The sequence below is a fragment of the Rhinolophus sinicus genome, chromosome 9, assembly GCF_057876585.1.
Source record: "Rhinolophus sinicus isolate RSI-liver-muscle chromosome 9, RSI-T2T, whole genome shotgun sequence".
NCBI classification, from domain to species: domain Eukaryota; kingdom Metazoa; phylum Chordata; class Mammalia; order Chiroptera; family Rhinolophidae; genus Rhinolophus; species Rhinolophus sinicus.
The window spans coordinates 22,507,210-22,525,689 of NC_142509.1; the positions used below are offsets into that span (position 1 = coordinate 22,507,210).

The 18,480-nt window shown below is 41.9% G+C and overlaps 1 protein-coding gene and 1 pseudogene across 2 annotated transcripts in view; one reads left to right on the top strand and one right to left on the bottom strand.

Annotated features, from left to right (window-relative positions):
• KREMEN1 (kringle containing transmembrane protein 1) overlaps positions 1-18,480 on the bottom strand; it is a 67,696-nt gene that overhangs the window by 25,615 nt on the left and 23,601 nt on the right. For both annotated transcript variants that reach the window (XM_074321735.2, XM_019743130.3), the window contains exon 4: positions 2,996-3,120. In XM_074321735.2, coding sequence (XP_074177836.2) covers positions 2,996-3,120 — 125 coding nt within the window. The remainder of the gene's footprint in view (positions 1-2,995; positions 3,121-18,480) is intronic.
• On the top strand, positions 8,518-8,810 carry LOC148757317 (cytochrome c oxidase subunit 7C, mitochondrial pseudogene; annotated as a pseudogene).

Genomic DNA, 18,480 nt, shown 5'->3' on the forward strand with positions numbered 1-18,480 from the left:
AATAGCATGAAAGCAGGTACGGACAGTCTGTAGCGGATTGGATGTGGCTTTGTTCCAATAAAACTTGATTTACAGAAATAAGTGGGTGGTAGAATTTGGCCCACATGCCATTGTTTGCTGACTCCTGATCTATGGGACTATTCTTACACTGATATTAGTCTCTTGATTACGAGAGCTTTATAGAAAGTCTTGAGATCAGGCATCCTCCAAGGTGATCTTTTTCAAAATATTTTGGTTATTATAGGTTCTTTGCCTTTCCATAAAATTCTAGGATCAGCATGCCAATTTTTTCAAAAAGGGTACTATGATTTTGATTGGGATTGTATTGAATACATAGATCAATTTGGGGGAGAACTGATATTTTAATAATATTGAGCCTTCCAATCCATGAACAATGTCTGTATCTCAATTCATTTAAGTCATCTTTAATTTTCCTTCGCAATGTTATACAGTGCATAGGTCTTTAATATTTTTTATTAATTTTATTCTTGTTATCTATGCTCCTGTAAAAGGAATTAAAATTTTTTATTTTTTTCAAATAAATGTTTAATTTTTAAATTTTTATTTAAAATTTTAACTTAACTGTTCACTGCTAGTACATAGAAATGCTATTGATTTTTGTATCTGACCTTATAACCTGCAAGCTTGCTATATTTATTTATTAGATCTAGTAGATTCTTTAGAATTATCTATATACATGATCATATTGTCCATTAATAAAGAAAATTTTATCTCTTCCTTTCCAGCCTATGTGTCTTTTATTTCTTTTTCTTTCCTTATTTCATTGGCAAGGACCTCCAGTACAATGTTGAATAGAAGAGTCGGAAGCGATCATTGACATCATTGTTCCTGACCTTAGGTAGAAAGCACTGAACCTTTCTCCAATGGATATGAATTTGGCTACAGGTTTTTTTGGTAGATGCTCTTCATCAGGTTGAGGAAGTTCCCTTCTATTCCTAGTTTGCTGACGATAATTATCATTAGTGCACGTTGTGTTTTCTCAGATGTTTTTGCTATATTTTTATTTTGAAATAATTTCAAACCTACAGAAAAGTTGCAAGACAATACAAAGAACTGCCTTATCCCTTTCACCAAGAGACCTCCATTCAAGTTGGCAACTGCCTTAATTATATCCCTCGTAGAAAAGGATCCAATCCAGGATCCCAGATGTACTAAGTTGTTGGGTAGCTTCAGTCTCCTTCAATCTGGAATAGTTTGTCAGTCCTTCCTTGACTTCTGTGACCTTAACATTTCTGAAGAATAAAGACCAGTCATTTTGTGGAATGTCCCCCATTTCATGTTTGCCTCATGTTTCCTCATGATTAGATTCATATTATGCATTTTGGGTAGAAATGTCACCAAAGTGATGTTATACTCTTGCCAGTTCAGGTAGGATGATGCAATGTCTAGTTGTCCCATCAATGTGATATTAACTTTGATCACTTGAGTAAGGTAGTATATGCCAGTTTTTTCCACTGTAGAATACTTGTTTTCCCTTTACAGTGTTTTGTGAGGAGATCTTTGAGGCTATTTAAATATCCTGTTCCTCATGCTACTTTTACCCACTAGTAAATGAGGATGTGGATTATTTATATACCTTGATATTTGTTCTCTGAATCAGCTATTACTATGATGGTTGCCAAATGGAGAACTTTCTAATTCTATCATTTCTTCTACATTTATTAGTTGGCATTCTCCTATAAGAAAGTGCTTTTCATTTAGTTATTTGTTCGTTTATTTATTTATATCTGTGTGGATTTGTGGATTCTTATTTTATTCAATGGAATATATTTACTACTATCATTATTTGTTTTGAAGCTCAAATTATATTAGATTTGGCCAGTGGGAGCCCCTTCAAGCTGGTTTCTGTGTCCTTTTGCCAAGACTGTATCGGTCCTTACTTGCTTGTACAAGATGTTTCAGGATCATCTTGTACTTCCTCAGAACCAGCTCTAGAATCAGCAGTTTTCTCCAAGAAGCTCTAGTCCTTTTTAATGGAGAACAATATTTAGAAACCACGATCTCAGTGCTCAGTGTGCTTTCTACTACCAGTGTGCCACTGTTCCCAAGTCCACTCTTAGTGGACACAACTAAGAAAGATATACGTATATACACACATACACTTTTATATTTATTTCTATATCTATCTCTATACCTATCAAAAACCATGCACTATCCTAATGACTTCAATCCCTGTCCAACACTTGAAGCTTCATTCCGGTTTTCCCTGGCTCCCTTCTCCAACAGCGAGAAACCTGGCTCCTGTTAGCCTCAATATATTTACTTATACGCTCCATGCTTTGCAGGCAACCCATCACTTGATCATGCTGGGCCAATTGGTGCCAAAGGTGCTGGGCCGAAGGTGCTCAGTCACCTTTCTTGCACAGGCCCTGAATCCTGCCAGGCTATTCTCCTCGTTTGGGCTGATTAATGGCCTTTTGACTGAATTATTAAGAAAGGAAGGAAAGAAGGAAGGAAGGAAGGAAGGAAGGAAGGAAGGAAGGAAGGAAGGAAGGAAGGAAGTTTTCTTCTTTTTTTGATATAATAGCATTATTAAACCTCTATGGTCAATGAATGAATTCCACATAGAGGAATGGAAGGAAAAAAAGGAACATTTTAGACTGATGTCCAGGCTGGTCCCCTTAATGTATCAAGGAAGTAACCACTTGGCTTATTCCCAGAGGCCCCATGGAACCAGAGATATTCCAGCTCATAACATACAAGGGCACAAGTACATACATAACTCTGTCGGAAGGCAAATAGGGATGCAAATATTGGGGATTTTCCTCCCCCTTTCTTTCAGTCTTTGAACAAGAGTGCTGCCTCACATTTCTGAATCCCAAGCCCCACTCTTCCTCCAACTTTTCCTTGGAAGAAAAGTAGAATTGTATGACTTCACAGGTTGTGTTTCAAAAACTTATATTTTTAAGTTATCTCAGCAGAATGCATTACATCTTTATCTTTTACTACAGATAGATAGCCACAGAGCCATTACCTTGAACCTCTGACTCCGACAAAAACTGATGCAGGTTTGTATGGTAAGTGTGTTAGATGTTTTACTGGCGCCAGTTAGAGGAGGTGGGTTTCCATGATCCTTGTAGCAGCCAAGGTTTCCAGGCACTGGAGAAAAAAGAAAAACAAAAGGATTTCACAACATCTGGCTGTGAAACACCAAGAAGGAAAAGCGTTTTGTGCCAGGTTCTTTCATCTCAGCCAGTATTTCCACTCCTAAGGCACAAATAAATAACAAGCAACAAGCTTTAAAAATGGAAGCCTTAGTATCCTCTGCTAAATGCCACGTTTTGTTTTATTTTGAAGAGTATGTGAGGCCCATATAACTAACCCTAAGACATTTTTCACCTGTTCACTACTGATAGAATTTAGTATTGAAGAGAACTAGGAATACTTTCCTAAAAATAGAAGCTACAATATGTACAAGGTGTGATCAACCAATATGGTGAATGTTTAAATAAAAAATATATATATTATAGTAAAAGACACATTGCCATTAATCCCCCTCAAAATACTCCCGCTCGCTTCGAACACACTTATCCCATCATTCTTGCCACTTTCTGAAGCAGGTCTGGAAGTCCTCTTTCGTGAGTGTCTTTAGCTGTGCTGTCACGGCTGCCTCGATGTCCTGAATCATTTTGACTTTGGGGAAGAGCCAGAAGTTGCACGGTGCCAAATCTGGTGAAGGAGGTGGATGAGGACACACCATAATGTTTTTATTTGACAGAAATTGTCATATACCAGAAGGGATGTGTAACACAGAGTGTTGTCATGATGGAGGATGATTTACGGCACACTTTAAAACACACCTTCTCTCAACTGTAGCTCACACCTGACTGACTGCACCGAGCAAGTTGAAATTTGTCACACACTGTTACTAAGGTTCGATGTGCCACTTCCCTTATTGAAGATCCCTGTCTTTCCGTTGGATGGCACTGGGAAGCAGCATTCATCATATTTCGTGATCACAACAGAAAGGCTCCATGTCACACATCGCTTCTGGTACGGCAATTTCTGTCAAATAAAAACATTACAGTGTGTCCTCATCCACCTTATTCACTGGATCTGGCACCATCCGACTTCTGGCTCTTCCCCAAAGTCAAAATGACCATGAAAGGTCAACATTTTGAATCAATTCAGGACATCAAGGCAGCCATGACAGAGCAACAAAACACTCAAAGAGGACTGCCAGAACTGCTTCAAAAAGTGGCAAGAATGATGAGATAAGTGTGTTCAAAGCAAGGGGGAGTATTTTGAGGGGCATTAACGGCAATGTGTCTTTTACTGTAATATGTATTTTTTTTAATTTAAACCTTCACCATATTTTTTGATCACACCTCGTAAATTTTTTCAGAGTCACTAGAGGACAGGAAAAACCCTTGGAAACCCATCATCCTATACCTTGTGCCTCCCTTTGTTCCTTAAAAAAGCTTCACAAGTGGGTTTCCCCAAGGTCCTTTGGTGAATATATTAGTTTCCTATTGCTGCTACAACAAATTGCCACAAACCTAGTGGCTTACAACAGCATAAATTCATTAACTCACAGTTCAAGAGGTCAGAAGTACTAAATGGGTCGTATGGGGCTAAAATTAAGGTGTCAGCTGATTTTCCTTCTGGAGGCTCAAGAAGAGAGTCTCCGTTTCTTGCCTTTTTCATTTCCTAGAAGCTGCCCCTATTCCTTGGCTTGTGGCTGCACCATTCCAGCCTCTACTTCCATCATCCCATCTCCTTCCCTCTCTCTGCTTTCAGCGTCACATCCGTCACCTTCTCTGACTCTGACCCTCTGCCTCTCTGTTATGAGGACCTGTGTAATTACATTGGGCCTACCTGGATAATTCACGATAATCTCCCCATCTCAAAATCTGTAATTGAATCACACCTGTAAAGTCCCTTATGCTATATAAGGAAACATATTTAAAGATTCTAGGGAATACATCGCTAGACATGTTGAGGGGGAAGGCATTATTCAGCCTACCCCAGTAAACATATTAGTGTTTCACAATCACACAATCAGATGGTTTGGTCTTGTAGAAAAACCTGTATCTGAGAATAAAGAAACCTGAATATATCGTATATACCAGCTGTGGTGGACAGCTTTCAAAGATGGCCCTCAGTGACCCCACCTCCAGGTAGTCGTGTCCTTGTGTAATCCCCTCCCCTTGAGTGTGGGTTAGACTAGTGACTTGCTTTTGACCAATAGTATGTGGCAAAGTTGATGGGATGCCACTTCTGTGATTAGGTTACAACAGACCGTGACTTCGGTCTTGCTGGTAGACTCTCTCAATTGCCTTCTTGGCTTTACATGCTTTGATAAAAAATATGCCATGTCAGAGAGGTCATGTGGCAAAGCACCGAGGATGGCCTTCAGCCAACAGCCAGCAAGGAACCAAGATGTTCAGTCTCTGCAAAGACTGAATCCTACCAATAACCATGTGTGCTTGAAGATCCTGCCCCAGTGGAGCTCTCAGATGCAACCGCAGCCCTGGAAGACACCTGACTGCAGCCTTATCAGAGATCTTGAAACAGAGAACCCGGAAAAGCCATGTGCAGACTTCCTGACCCACAGAAAGTATGAGACAGCAAATGTGTGTTGTTTTTAAGTCACTGCATTTCAGGGTAATTTGTTCTACAGAAATAAGTAACTATTACACCTATATTATACATACTAAATATATGTTTAGTGAATGAAGCCATGGATTTCTTGTGGCCCATGGACAAGTCAACCTCTCTGGACCTTAGTTTTTCATCTGTGTTATTATTAATTTATGAATCACTCCACTAGCAGATGAAGCCCTTTCCCTACGTGCTCTATTTGGCTCCTCACAATTTATATAACTGAAGATATAATAAGACACGGATGAGGCCTGGTTCTAGAAGCACTTCTAGGTCAGTTAAGGGTTATACATTATTCAATTCCAAAGTGAGCCATATAGACTCTTAGAAAGCATTTTTCCTTTATGTTTAAGGCTGGAAAACAACATGGTCCAGTTTAATAAGCTTTATATCCACAGTAGTCTTCTGACATATAAAAATGTACGTGTATATGTATGTACACACACACACACACACACACACACACACACACACACACACACTTAATTTCTACCACCATCTACATCTAACCAGCTCATTTTAAATTGGCAGGAAGTACCTCTGCTAACCAAGAGTCACCCTTCCCCCTTTAAGCCAAGTGTTTACCCTTCTCCCTTACGTCACACATGGTTCAAATATAACAAATGTGGCTCACCACACAAATGTTAAAATGCATCTTTCGGAAACAAACCAAATCTCTATAGCAGCAAATGTAAACAGAAAAACTCTGGGCAGTAGGAATCTAGCATTCAGTGGGGACCTGACTTGGGAATGGTTGGGTTTTAGAGTTTAAACAAATGCAGTGAATTAAGCATCTAGTCAAGGGCATATCATACAAGCCAAGTTTGTTAAAGGCGCATTGCATATGGAAACCCAAGCCACACGTTTAATGGTTCTTAATAAGAACTACTTGATCATGATCGTCTTGGCCATTTACTCTGATTTTTGTCTCATTTATTCCATTATGCTCACAAGTAAGCATGTTATTAGGTATTAGTTTATAGGGCGCCCAAGGCACATAATCATAAACATTAAGATTAGACATCAACAAGGCCATGGGCTGCATTAATGCAGCTGGAACCTATAAGCTTTATTCACAAAAATTCGGTGAGCAAATCCAGGCAGCTCGTGTTCCCCTGGGGCAGTGAGGTCCCAAAACACACCTGAGGTAGATCACTGCAAATCAGATCACACTATGCTGCTGCTCCATTCATGTGACTATCAATGGCCTGAGGTGGCATCCTTGCTGCCTAACTTGCCAGATACTGTCAATTCTACCTTCTAAAATATTGCAGCAGCTGTCCATGTCTCTATCCACATTGCCACGTCCCCAGTTAGAACACCCTTTCCTCTCCGATCCCTGCATTGGCCTATTCCATCTCCGTTTCTAGGCTCACTCTACTCTACTCTAGTCAGTACACCACAACCGGGATAATCTTTACAGTACATTCCAGGCAGGAGTAGTGGCAAGGGCAGAGGCATAAGGTAAGAATGACCTTGGCCTTTGCAGGAACAAAAAGAAGTGAATACGACCAGAGATAGAGAGAAAAAAGCAACAGGAACTGGAGAGGTCTGCAGGGAGCCTGCTTAAAACCCTCAGAGATCCCTGGTTGCCTTCCAGGGTCAAGTCCAAAGTCTCTCACCTGTTAGGCAAGCCCAGCCCAGCTGTGCTGTTCCCCTTACCCTCCCCCCATCAGGATGACCCCTTTGTCCCAGGGATCACACTCTAGATGAAGGTCAAAATAAATTAGTGTATGTGCAAGTTTCCCACTGCATGTTGCTCTTTGGCCTCTGGACTCTTTGACATGCTATTCCCTCTGCTTGGAATATACTCTTCCCTACTTAAGACTGCAGCCTGAACCTCAATTTCCCTGGAAAGCCCCATGGCCCTCCCACCACCCCTCCCACCCCCGCTGTGTAGTACTATACAGCAGCCTATGCTGAACTTGATTCTAAACATCTGTTTATGTGTCTCTCCCCAGCTGGCCTGGAACAACTTAAGGGTTGGATTGTATCTTCCACACACCCTTGTATTCCTGGCATGGTCACGGTCACACAGCAGGTACTCTAAAACTGTGTGCTAAAACAAACAGGTCCTACGATGACAGCAGTTAAAACCATGGAGTGAGTGGGTCAAGGTACTTCTTAGGCAGCAGTGAATGAAGAGAGCAGCGTAAAATGGAAAAGCAGAGCTGATCTGCATAACGTCCACTGAAAGCGAGTAACCATTGGTTTTGAGTCCTGCCTGTTCCCTGTCCTCTTTGGCTATCTAGAAACACCATTCTAGATAACTGAGTTTTCCATCAATTTTAAAATTTAAAATTTTATCTTTATCATTTTGGATGAAACATTTCTACAATGCATTAGCTATGCATTGGATGGCTCAGTTGGTTAGAGCATGAGCTCGAACAACAGGGTTGCCGGTTCGATTCCCACATGGCCAGTGAGCTGCACCCTCCACAACTAGATTGAAGGACAACGACTTGGAGCTGATGGGCCCTGGAGAAACAGACTGTTCCCCAATATTCCCCAATAAAATTAAACATAAATAAATAAAATGCATTAGCTAGTTCTTTAAAAAAAAAGCTTAACTTATTTTAACCTACTTTAAATTTTTCTTGGTGGCTTGAGGTCATCAAATGTACTTCAGCAAATGCCCCAGACTGCTGTGCTTTTTAATGTTCTTGTGTCTGACTTTAACATGTAATCTGTCTCCTCAGTGACTGTCAAGGCTGCTGAATCCTCAAAACATTAGAACTGAAAGGAGTCTTCGAGAGGGCACCTACTTCCTGCTACTGTCACCACCTGGAGTCTTTGCTTATCCTCTTCTTAATTTGCTCCTTCTTAGGCTTAGAACAAAACTATTGAGCTTATTAGAACTGTGTGAAAAATAAGAATAAATCGTTTCTCCCTTTTGGTCCTTGCACGCAGGGGAACGAGGGCGTGAAACAAGGACTTGGTGTGGTCCCGCCATTTCCTCTGCTTTGGGTCTCCGCACCTTTCCCAGGGCGTCCAACAGTGCTATGCTGGGACAGAGCACCCGGAGGTTCACAACCTCGGTGGCCACTGTGACAAGGGCCCAGGGAAAAATGTGCCATTTTTCAGTGGAAAACAAGTGGCGGTTACTAGTTATGACGACTGTGTACTTTGGATCTGGATTTGCCGCACCTTTCTTTATAGTAAGACACCAACTGCTTAAGAAATAAGGACGTTTTAGTTAATCCATGAAACAGACATGAAGAGGAGCATTTTTAAGAGGTGCAGTCACTTTGAAAAAATGATCAAACTGTTGAACTCAACATACTAGATATGCTTGTAAATAAACTTATGGCAAGAATTCTTACTGCCTTTTCTCTGAAATATGAAGGGGGGGAAAAAAGAACAAATCGTTTCTAAAAGAGGGAGGGCCTTTATGCTCACCACTTTCTGCCATTCACATTAGAGCTCAGGAGTTGTTTTTGCCTGCGCCCTTCCCGGTACTTGGCACGATTCTGAAGGGCACTGGTACTACCTTCATCCGTCCAGAAGCAGCCAGCATTTTGCAGCGGTCACAAACGTGGGCTTTGGAGTCAGACAGACCCTAGGGTGAATTCTGGCTCCTCCACCACAGCCTTTCTAAGCTCAATTTTATCAACAGCGGAATGAGGAACAATACACGACTCAAAGGGTTCTTCTGAGAATTAAAATGAGATAATGTAAATAAAGTAAACACCACAAGACCTGGCAAGATACTATGTGCTGAATAAATAGTGTTTATTATTATATGGAATAAGACTTTCATCATTCACCACACAAACAGGAACAACTTGCTTAGTAATAGAAAAGTAAAATAGCATTGAATTAAAAGACAAAAATCAAAGGCAGACACCTCAGAAAACTGGGTTGGATTCCAGATATTCAAATGTTAATCTCTTACATCTGGCTAGCATACAGTGCACTTTCACATAAACATCTTGCATGAAACTCATAGCCCTTTCTGGAAGGCAGGCCAGACGATGTTATTCCTATGTGACAGAGAAGAAATCAGTTTAGCAAGATTAAGGGCCCTGCATGGGGGCATACGAGATGGAAATGGAGAGCGGCATAGAACTCTAGGGTTGCGGATTCTCACTCCATGGTTTTTTTCTTGGTGTCCCTGGCCTCCTTTCCTGACAGGGCTAGTCTGGGGGAGCTAAATGAAAATGACGCCCTGAGATTAAAGACAGAATCCTCAAACACGCTGGTCCCTCAATGTTCTGTGCACCACAAGGCCAGCCTCAGAGACAGCGGCCAGCTTCTGAGGGGTGCCACTGCCCTCTGAGTCGCACTGGAAAGTGTGGCTCGAAGTCTCGCTGGAGAAGACACGTCATGTAGTCTTCAAAAGCATTACTGGTCAACTGAGTAGATTTCCAGACCATGTCCCACCCTTGGCTCTTCCCAGAAGCAGGGAGGAAAAGTCAATTTGAAAAAGGATATTTGTGCTCAAATTCCCTTTTACTTTCAAGACCACTTTAAAGTCCTGTGGCTTGGTCATGCATTTTTCTTCTTACCAAAGAGGCTTCGTCACATTCAATTTTTTAAAAATCATTTTAAAATACAATAAACCCCTTGTGGATCATAGCTGATGCTTTAAAACTCATGATAGTTAGTTCCCAGCATTCTCTTCAGATGTTCAGGGTTCTTTACAGAGATAAAAATGTTAGAGGTGGCTGAGGAAGGAGGCTCTCTACTCAGATTAACCCAGGAACTATTGTTCTTTTACTATCACAAGAGACTGTTGGGAAGCAACCGGTAGGCTTACTAAACACTTGCTACATTTGGATATAACTGTGACCTCAGTGTGAAGGAGATCCACACATCCACAGCTGACAGCCCTTTTCTGAGGGCCACCTACTGCCCACGGCACCGTCTCTGAAGAGCTGCTCCCACGACTGCTGCTCGTTGAGGACAAGCAGAAGGACCCAATCCTCTGGCCACAGTTGACTCCCCCTGGGATCACCAGATTCTCTCTCCCAGGAAGCTGGAATTGGGAATCCAGTTAGTGAATTGCAGGCACTGGACTTGTAGGGTTCTGTCGAGTAGGGATTAAGGCAGCCGACCATGTTTGAACCGCATGAGTTGGTAAGTGAGCTGGTTCTGCTGGTCCACAAAGAGGAAGAAGAACGAACACCATGCTGAGAGAGATGCAGAGGTGAAACACCATGAGAGAGCTGGGAAGAATGGAAACTTTCTTCCCAAGGTCTTGGGCACAGGGATTTGACTCTGCAATGTACTCCCAATGTCCTTCCAATATATCTCTTTTGCTCAAGTTACTCTGAGGTCTATTCCTGGCAATCAAACAATTCCTGACAAAGACAGAAAGTGTGCCCATTATGGTAAAAGCTCAATTTGAATACAAAGCTTCATAATTTGCATGAGAAGTCCTGACTGTTACTGCATTTTCTGTTCCAGTGCTCTGGCCAGATCTGGGATATTTAAGAAACCAGAAGCAAAGTTCTGATCCTGCATTTTAGAAAACTCTTCCCTGGCTCTGAAGAATATCTTCTACTTTTTCTTATGAATAAAATCTGCTTCTTCAGAAACAATGCCGTGATTCTGCTTATTTTAAATGTCATTTAACCTTGTGAGACAGAGACCATCTTCTGCCCCAGGGACTCCACATTTGGTGCCTCAGTGGCTGATTTCTCCCTTCCATGGGAACAAGGACCAAGTACACAGGAAACGATGCCATCGGTGTCCTATCAGAGGACCAATCATGTGGAATCCTTACATCAGAGCATCAGTGGGCTAAGTGCAGGTTCCTCCACGTGCTCGGCCCGTGACCATGAACATACTGCATCCCATCCTGTCCATCTACAACTTCCCACCCGAACCTGACAGCTGCCATCTTGGCCCACGTCCTATTACCATATGGCCTCACCCTACCTCCATACATTGATTTCTAAACACCAACTCTCCTTTTCAGTAACTCTGATCCTTCAAGCAGCCCTACATGTGTGTCTGAATCTATAACAACTCACCCAAATAAGTAAACAGCCTTCTCTTCTCCTATGAAATTTTACCTTTAGGGGAAGGTAGTAAGAGTTCCCAAGGATCTTGATCCCCATATGGCCGTGATAGATCACAGCTGTAGTTCTCTTCTGGTGGGAGTTCCTTCTCTAAAACTTAATTTCTGGTTATGTAATGTGGTAGACAGTCTCCAAAGGAGGCTCTAGTAATTTCTCCCCTCCCCCCACACATGTGTGTTGCTCCCTACTTTAATAGTTGGAATCAGTTTCATCTCCTCTTGAATCTGAGCTCGCCTTTCAACTTGCTTTGATCAATAGAATGTGGTGGACTTCTGAGTTCATGCCTTAAGAGGACTGGCAGCTTCTGCTTCCTCTCTCTTGGAAGCCCGCCACCATAGAAGAGGTCTGACTATGCTGCTGGAAAGAACAGTCACCGAGGTAGCGGCCTGAAGCCATCTTGGACATCCTAGCCCCAGCAGACCCCCAGGTGAAGGCAGTCACCTCACAGAGCCCACAGGAGAGGAGCAGAAGAATCTCCCAGCTGAAACTCAGCCAACCCACAGAAGCAGGAGAAATGATAATCTGTTTTTGTTTTAAGTCAGCAGGGTTTGGGGTAGCTTCTTATGCAGTAACAGACAACTGAAACACCTTACTCAACAGAAGGTCAGTCTAAGTTCAAGAGGATGATACAGCTGTGTCTCCTGGAAGAAGAGCTCAGTCTGTTGACGAACTTTTTTTTCAGGGACACCACAAATACCCCAGGCAAGAAACCACAGAGCCATCTTTTACTCTTCCTGCTGTTTCATCCCTTATATATTCCACTTGTCATCAAGTTCGGTCTTCTTCCTAAATGTATCTGGAATGTAACCCTTCCTGCTATATCTCACTGTTGCCATCATAGCCCAGGCCCATATCCTCTGGATTGAGAAATCTGCACCTATCCTCTCCTCCCCAAACTTCCTTCCTCCCATGCATCCTGTAAATGGGCTCATTTTCCTAAACCAGGGCTTTCAGCATGTCATCTAATCAGCTCTGGCTTTCAAGGTCTCACCTGGCCCCTCTCTGTCCACTCCTCTACTCGGGCAGCTTGGCTCCCAGCCCACACGCACAATAATCCTGTGCCTTTCCTCCAAGTCTGTCAGGCTGTTCCCTGCCCTGGCGTGCTCTGACCCACCCCGCTCCCTCAGCCGTCACCGCGATGATGCCTCCAATCTCCAGAACCCATCCTGAGTCCTCTCCTCTACATCGTAATTCAATCTTATTTATATAACTGGTGGGCTGACCTCCTATTTCTGCAACTCAGAGTCCCAATTACATCATAAGATTGAGGGTGGGGACTATTTCTTATGTTTATATATATTCCTTATACATAATATGTATATTCCAGTAAGTGCTGGTGTAAAGATTTTCAGTAAAATCACCCTTATTGATCTAAGTGATTTCCCCTTTTAAAGTTATTAGTATGCTTTACACAACTGTGCTGTAGAACGTTTCGGAAATACAGTCTATATCTGTCACTGAGGAAAATGTCCATTTGGTTCAGAAAGTCTATATATTTTTAATGGAAAATTAAATAATATCCACTGCCCAAAACAAAGAATCATCGAGTCTATATGCCAGATCTGAAACCATAAAACTGCACTGTAAGAACCAATGCAGTGCCATTGAATGCAATGTGGCCTCTGAATGCAATGCCACATCAGGCCCCGGGGGAACGGCCACCACAGATGCTGAGGCACGGGACAAAGCCCCACGGTCAGTCGGATAAAAAAGGAATGGACAGAAACAACACGCAGGGTAGGAATGCCCTGTTTAGGAATTAGATGCTAGGAACACTCCAGGGATAGTCTGTCCCTTAAGGGAAGCACAGGCCACCACAATACCTGATGGTACTTTCATGCCACCATGTGCTACGTCTTGGACTGAGGATCATGTATGTTTTACTCATTTAATCTTCAAAATAACCCTGGAAGGCACAGATGAAGAAACCAAGGCCCAGGGGAGCGTCATTTTGCAGTAAGCTATTAAACGAGCCATGATTCAAACTTAAGCTGGTGTGACTCTCAAGTCCGCATACTTTCCACTAGCTTGTGTTTTCTCTCTATGGGGAGACACACGATTTCACATCATCAAGAGTATTTATGAGCACCTGTTATGGCCTCCGCTGGGCTAGGTGTTGTGGCTTGCCGGAGGAAAGCCCCATGAATTCCACCAGCCCCCTTCCATAAATAACATATAATCCAAGTAAAATGAGGGTACCTGCTATGCAAATACAGCTTTAAAAGAAATTCTGGAATAAGCCTCTCGTTCACAGAAATTCCATAGCCCCCCCTGCTCCTATCTTGGAAGAGCTTAGTCTAGTTGGGAAAACAAAACTACTCATATAAAGCAAGAATAAACAACAAAAAACAGGATTCTGACAACGGCAGTTTGGGCAGTCTAAAGGGGTCAATTAAACACAAACATTAAGTAACTGTAATGGAAAGACAGACGAGGTGGAAAATTGCACAATTTGTATTATTAATGTTCATTTTGATCTTGCTTTGGCTGTCGGCTAAAGTTTGAGGTTTTGTTTTAGCTGTAAAGTGTTAATGATGCACAGAGATGAGTCTTTTTCAAGGTGAACTTCCGCCCATGCAATAAAGACGCGGTGCTGGGAGAGACCCTGAGACCTGGACAAGGCTGCCTGATGCAGTGTTTTATGCAAAGGGTCCGATCCTGGGGAGCCCCTTCCCAGCTGACAACAGCTGGGCTGGGAACACCCGCGGAGAGGCCCAACGTTCTACAGAGCAGCTCTGCTGTGCAGCAAATGCTTCCTGGATACATTGCAGCCTGTTTTACTCCTGGGGCTTGGATTTCCCAAACCCAAAGAAGAAAAGAAAATGACTTAGAGCTAACAGCTTGAACTGCAGACCTTCTGTCGCCACTGAGTTAATCCTTTGGTTTCCACAATGTTAAAAAGGCAATCTTAATAATTCGGCATACCATCAGAATTTCAAACTCTAATTCCCAAACAATCCACAAAGAAAATTCTCAAGAATGACCTCAACAGTAGCCTGGATCCATCCCAGGGACCCTGTTTTCACAGAAATAAAGGAAATGGGGTTATTCTCAAGTACTGGAAGGAATGCGCACTGGTCTTGCCATTAGGAGTCCTAGATTTATTAATAAACCCTATTTGGCTCTGAGTGTAATCACCATCAAATCACATAACTAGTCTAGCCTCATTTTCTCATCTGAACAATGGTGGTGGGGGGGGAGGTTTCTCATCTGAACAATGGTGAGGGGAGGGGAGAGGTGGGCATACCACCTGCTTCACAGGATTGTTGAAAAAGTTAAATAAGATAAAGTGCTTTGTACATAGTAGGTACCCAGTAAGAGCTTAAATAAAAACTACAACATACTAAAACTCAGTGCTGACACTAAAATGCAGAAAGTGCTGACGAACAAAACATTTTCTATAATTGAGGGAATGCCTTGACCACCACTGTTCAAGTGCCTTTGGCTTTTTACTCAAACGCTGCAGACAACTTTAAAAACTCTTATTAGTTGGAAGCTTTCATATACTGCTTTTTAGGTTGCATTTTTGTAAAGAATAACAAACCTGTTTTAACAAGGTCAGGGTGTCATTGAATTAAAAGGAATTTGAGCCAGTGAGGTCACTCGCTGGCTAACAGCGACCAAAGGTCCCACACTGCAGAGGTGCTACCACTGGTGTCCTCTTAGGGTGGGTCTGTGTGAAGGAAACAATCACGAGAGAACTTCTCATGGATTAAGAGGAAGAAGAAACCCGGCCCGACATCCCTAATACAGAGGCTTAGGAAGCTATGGAGAAAGGTCTCCTTCTGACACTCCACACCCTCCTCAGCCTCATTACCATCTTCCTGAGTCAAGTTCAAGCTCCGTACACAGATCATAAGACCTGCCATTATCTGGCCACATCTAATTCTTCTCAGACCTCATATCCTGCCTGCCTTATTAAAATTTCTGTCCCGGCAACAGTAACTTTGCTCGGGAACGTGTGTGTATATGTGTGTAGACACACTCTGCCTCCATGTTAAAAAGGCAATCTTAATAATTCAGTCCTCCCTGCTTCCCCCAAATCTAACATCTAGAACCCGCCTACTAAAAAGTGTGCTCCTGTAGTTCCAGCATCCCAGGGGCTTAGTGGACACGCAGTCTCAAGTCTGTCCCAGACCTACTGAACCAGAACCTTCATTTTAATAAGATCCCTGTGATTGAGCTACTACTACATTTTTATAAGGAAACTTCAAGTTGGGGAAGCCCCGCCCTGAGACCCCACTGCGTCCTAAGCCCTCTTGGACACTCTGACAAACAGTAGCCCCTGCCTCCCACCCCTAGCAGATGCCCCTCTTTGGTGCACCCAACCTTTTCCTCATCTCACTTATTACAGAGTGTCCTGCATATGCCTGTTTATGTGTCCTTGGTTAGGGGCTCCCCACAGGCTGCAGACCATGTCACCCTTGTGTCTCGTATGTTGTACAAGGTCTGGCAGATGGTCGGAGGTTAAAAATGTCATTTGTCACAGATAGTAACTTCTAAAGTCCTTGTGATTTTAAGCTTTAATAACTAATTTTAAAGAACTATCTTTAATATCTAACTTTAATTTTAATAACTAACTTAGATGAGTTTTAATAACTTTAAAGAATAACTAATAGTTTTAATAAGTTTAATAACTAAAACTGTAATCACTGACTTTAATAATTAACTCAGATACCTGTGAGCTACTTGTAAAAGGATTATAATTTAGGTTAATCATGTTATATATTTGAATCCAGATACTTTGCATGTTGTACGTATGTATGTTTTTTAATATTTAAAATATTATACAATTTATATTTTACAATGGAAACTTCCAAACATACACAAAAGTAGGAAAAAATAATGAGGCTATTACCCCACATTAACAAATGACCACTTTTTTCTTTTATATCATTTCAACCACAAATATTTCAGTACGTGTCTAATTTCAAAGGACTTTGTTATACATAATAAAAGTGATTCTTTAATATAATGTAATAAATAGTCTGTATTCAAATTTCCCTGATTATTTCAAAGATGAATTTTTAGGTTGGATTTGTAGAAATCAAGTGATTGTTTTATAGCAAACAAAAATAGCTCTCGGAGCTCAGAGGGTAAATTTGTCATGCCTGTGGCCTCAGGCCCAAATCAGCTATGTGAAAAAAATTATATTAGTCTTAAATGCCATTTGCAGCTCCTTCCCTGACTCACAACTAGATTTACTTTTAAAAACCATACAAAACTTTTATGAAGAACCTACAGGTAAAATAGAGCAAAGCAAAACCCAGGCTGAGGTCTATATAAGCAGGCTTCTGAAAAGCAATGAAATAAACGGAATTCGAATGGTGAGAATTAACAAAAGAGAGATATGCAAAGACTGAATTTTTAAGCCAAATGATTTCCCCCTCAATAGCCAAACCAGCAGGACTTAGAGATTTAGAGGGTGGGACCTAGAGGGATGGTAAACTTGATGATGTTGGAATTTGCTTTAAAAAATCTGTATTTCTTCTCCCTGCACTAAGAACTTGGGGTTTCTGGGAGAAATGGTTTGAAGGGCAAATCCAATTACCTTGGAGTTGTTCTTTTACAAGTAAGTTCTGATCCGTGCTACATAGGTCAAGAGCACAGTCCAAATTTCTCTTGGCCCCCTTTTTGAGTCATACTTCATTTATGCCTCCCTGCTTGTTTTAGCTCTTTACGCAACATGCCGAGGGGCAGAGATTCCGGTCTCCACACAATGGCCCACCATTCAACCAAATTCTGTTTTGTCCCTAACATTCATTCCCCCTGGCTCCTGCTGGGTCTGTTATATTCAGATATGAACTTTCAGGAATCTGATCATGTCACAGGCCTTTTCCTGTATGAGAAGTTCAATGCTAATCATGAATAGTGGGCTTCACACAGAGGTTTAGTATTATTCATGAAAATTATGACTCCACATCCAGAAATAGGACAAAACTGGCTTAAAATAGGCAGGCTATATCTTGGATGAGTCCGCCAGGCAATTACCAAGGTTTCTTGCTGCAAATATCACAGGACGGTTTCTCAGCTATGTTAATCAGACACACTAGATGCACAATGTTGTCAGACACAAGGGCTGAGGCTCAGCTTGACGGGCAGCTCGGGCCCACAGGGTGAACGGAAGGGTTTTCCAAAGAACCAAAGCTAGACACTCCCCCAAACTAGGTGCGCCCCAGTTCTCATTCCCAACTTCTGTAAGTCTCCCTATCCAGACCATTTCAAGGCCAGATTTAGAAGCTTTGAGAGGGTTAAACAAGGAGCCGTAAGAAAAAAAATGACATTTAATTTTCCTTTTTTGGAACAGTGAGGCACATCCAACAAATATTATGAATTAGAAGGGTACTAGATGGTTTGTACCATTTTGTTATAATTCTTTCTTCTGGAACTTAGTTTCAGTGACCATATGAGTCAGCTCCCACTGGCCCAAATTATCTTTTATAAATGCAAGTTGAGGATTATCTTTCCAAATAAAAGTGCCCAGATTTAAATCCCCTCTTTGCCATTCCTGAGAGAATGACATAGGCTGGTACTAACAGGCTATCTTTGTGTAGAACAAATGGACCGAGAAAAATCTGCTTTCCTCTCTCCCCCTGCCCCTTTCTTCTTTACATAACTAGAGCCAAATGAGATGTTTTTCATTTTAAAAATTTGATTAAGTAGACTGAGCCAAAGCCCTTTCTTCTGGTCTTTACTGTTTGCTCAACTCTAGGACTGAACCAAGACATACTCACGTTAGAAGGACCCTGAAGCTAGGGCCTAACTGCCAGGTAGTGGAGACATTTGGAAGTGTAACTTATGAAAAGTGAGCACTGGGCCTGACACCAGT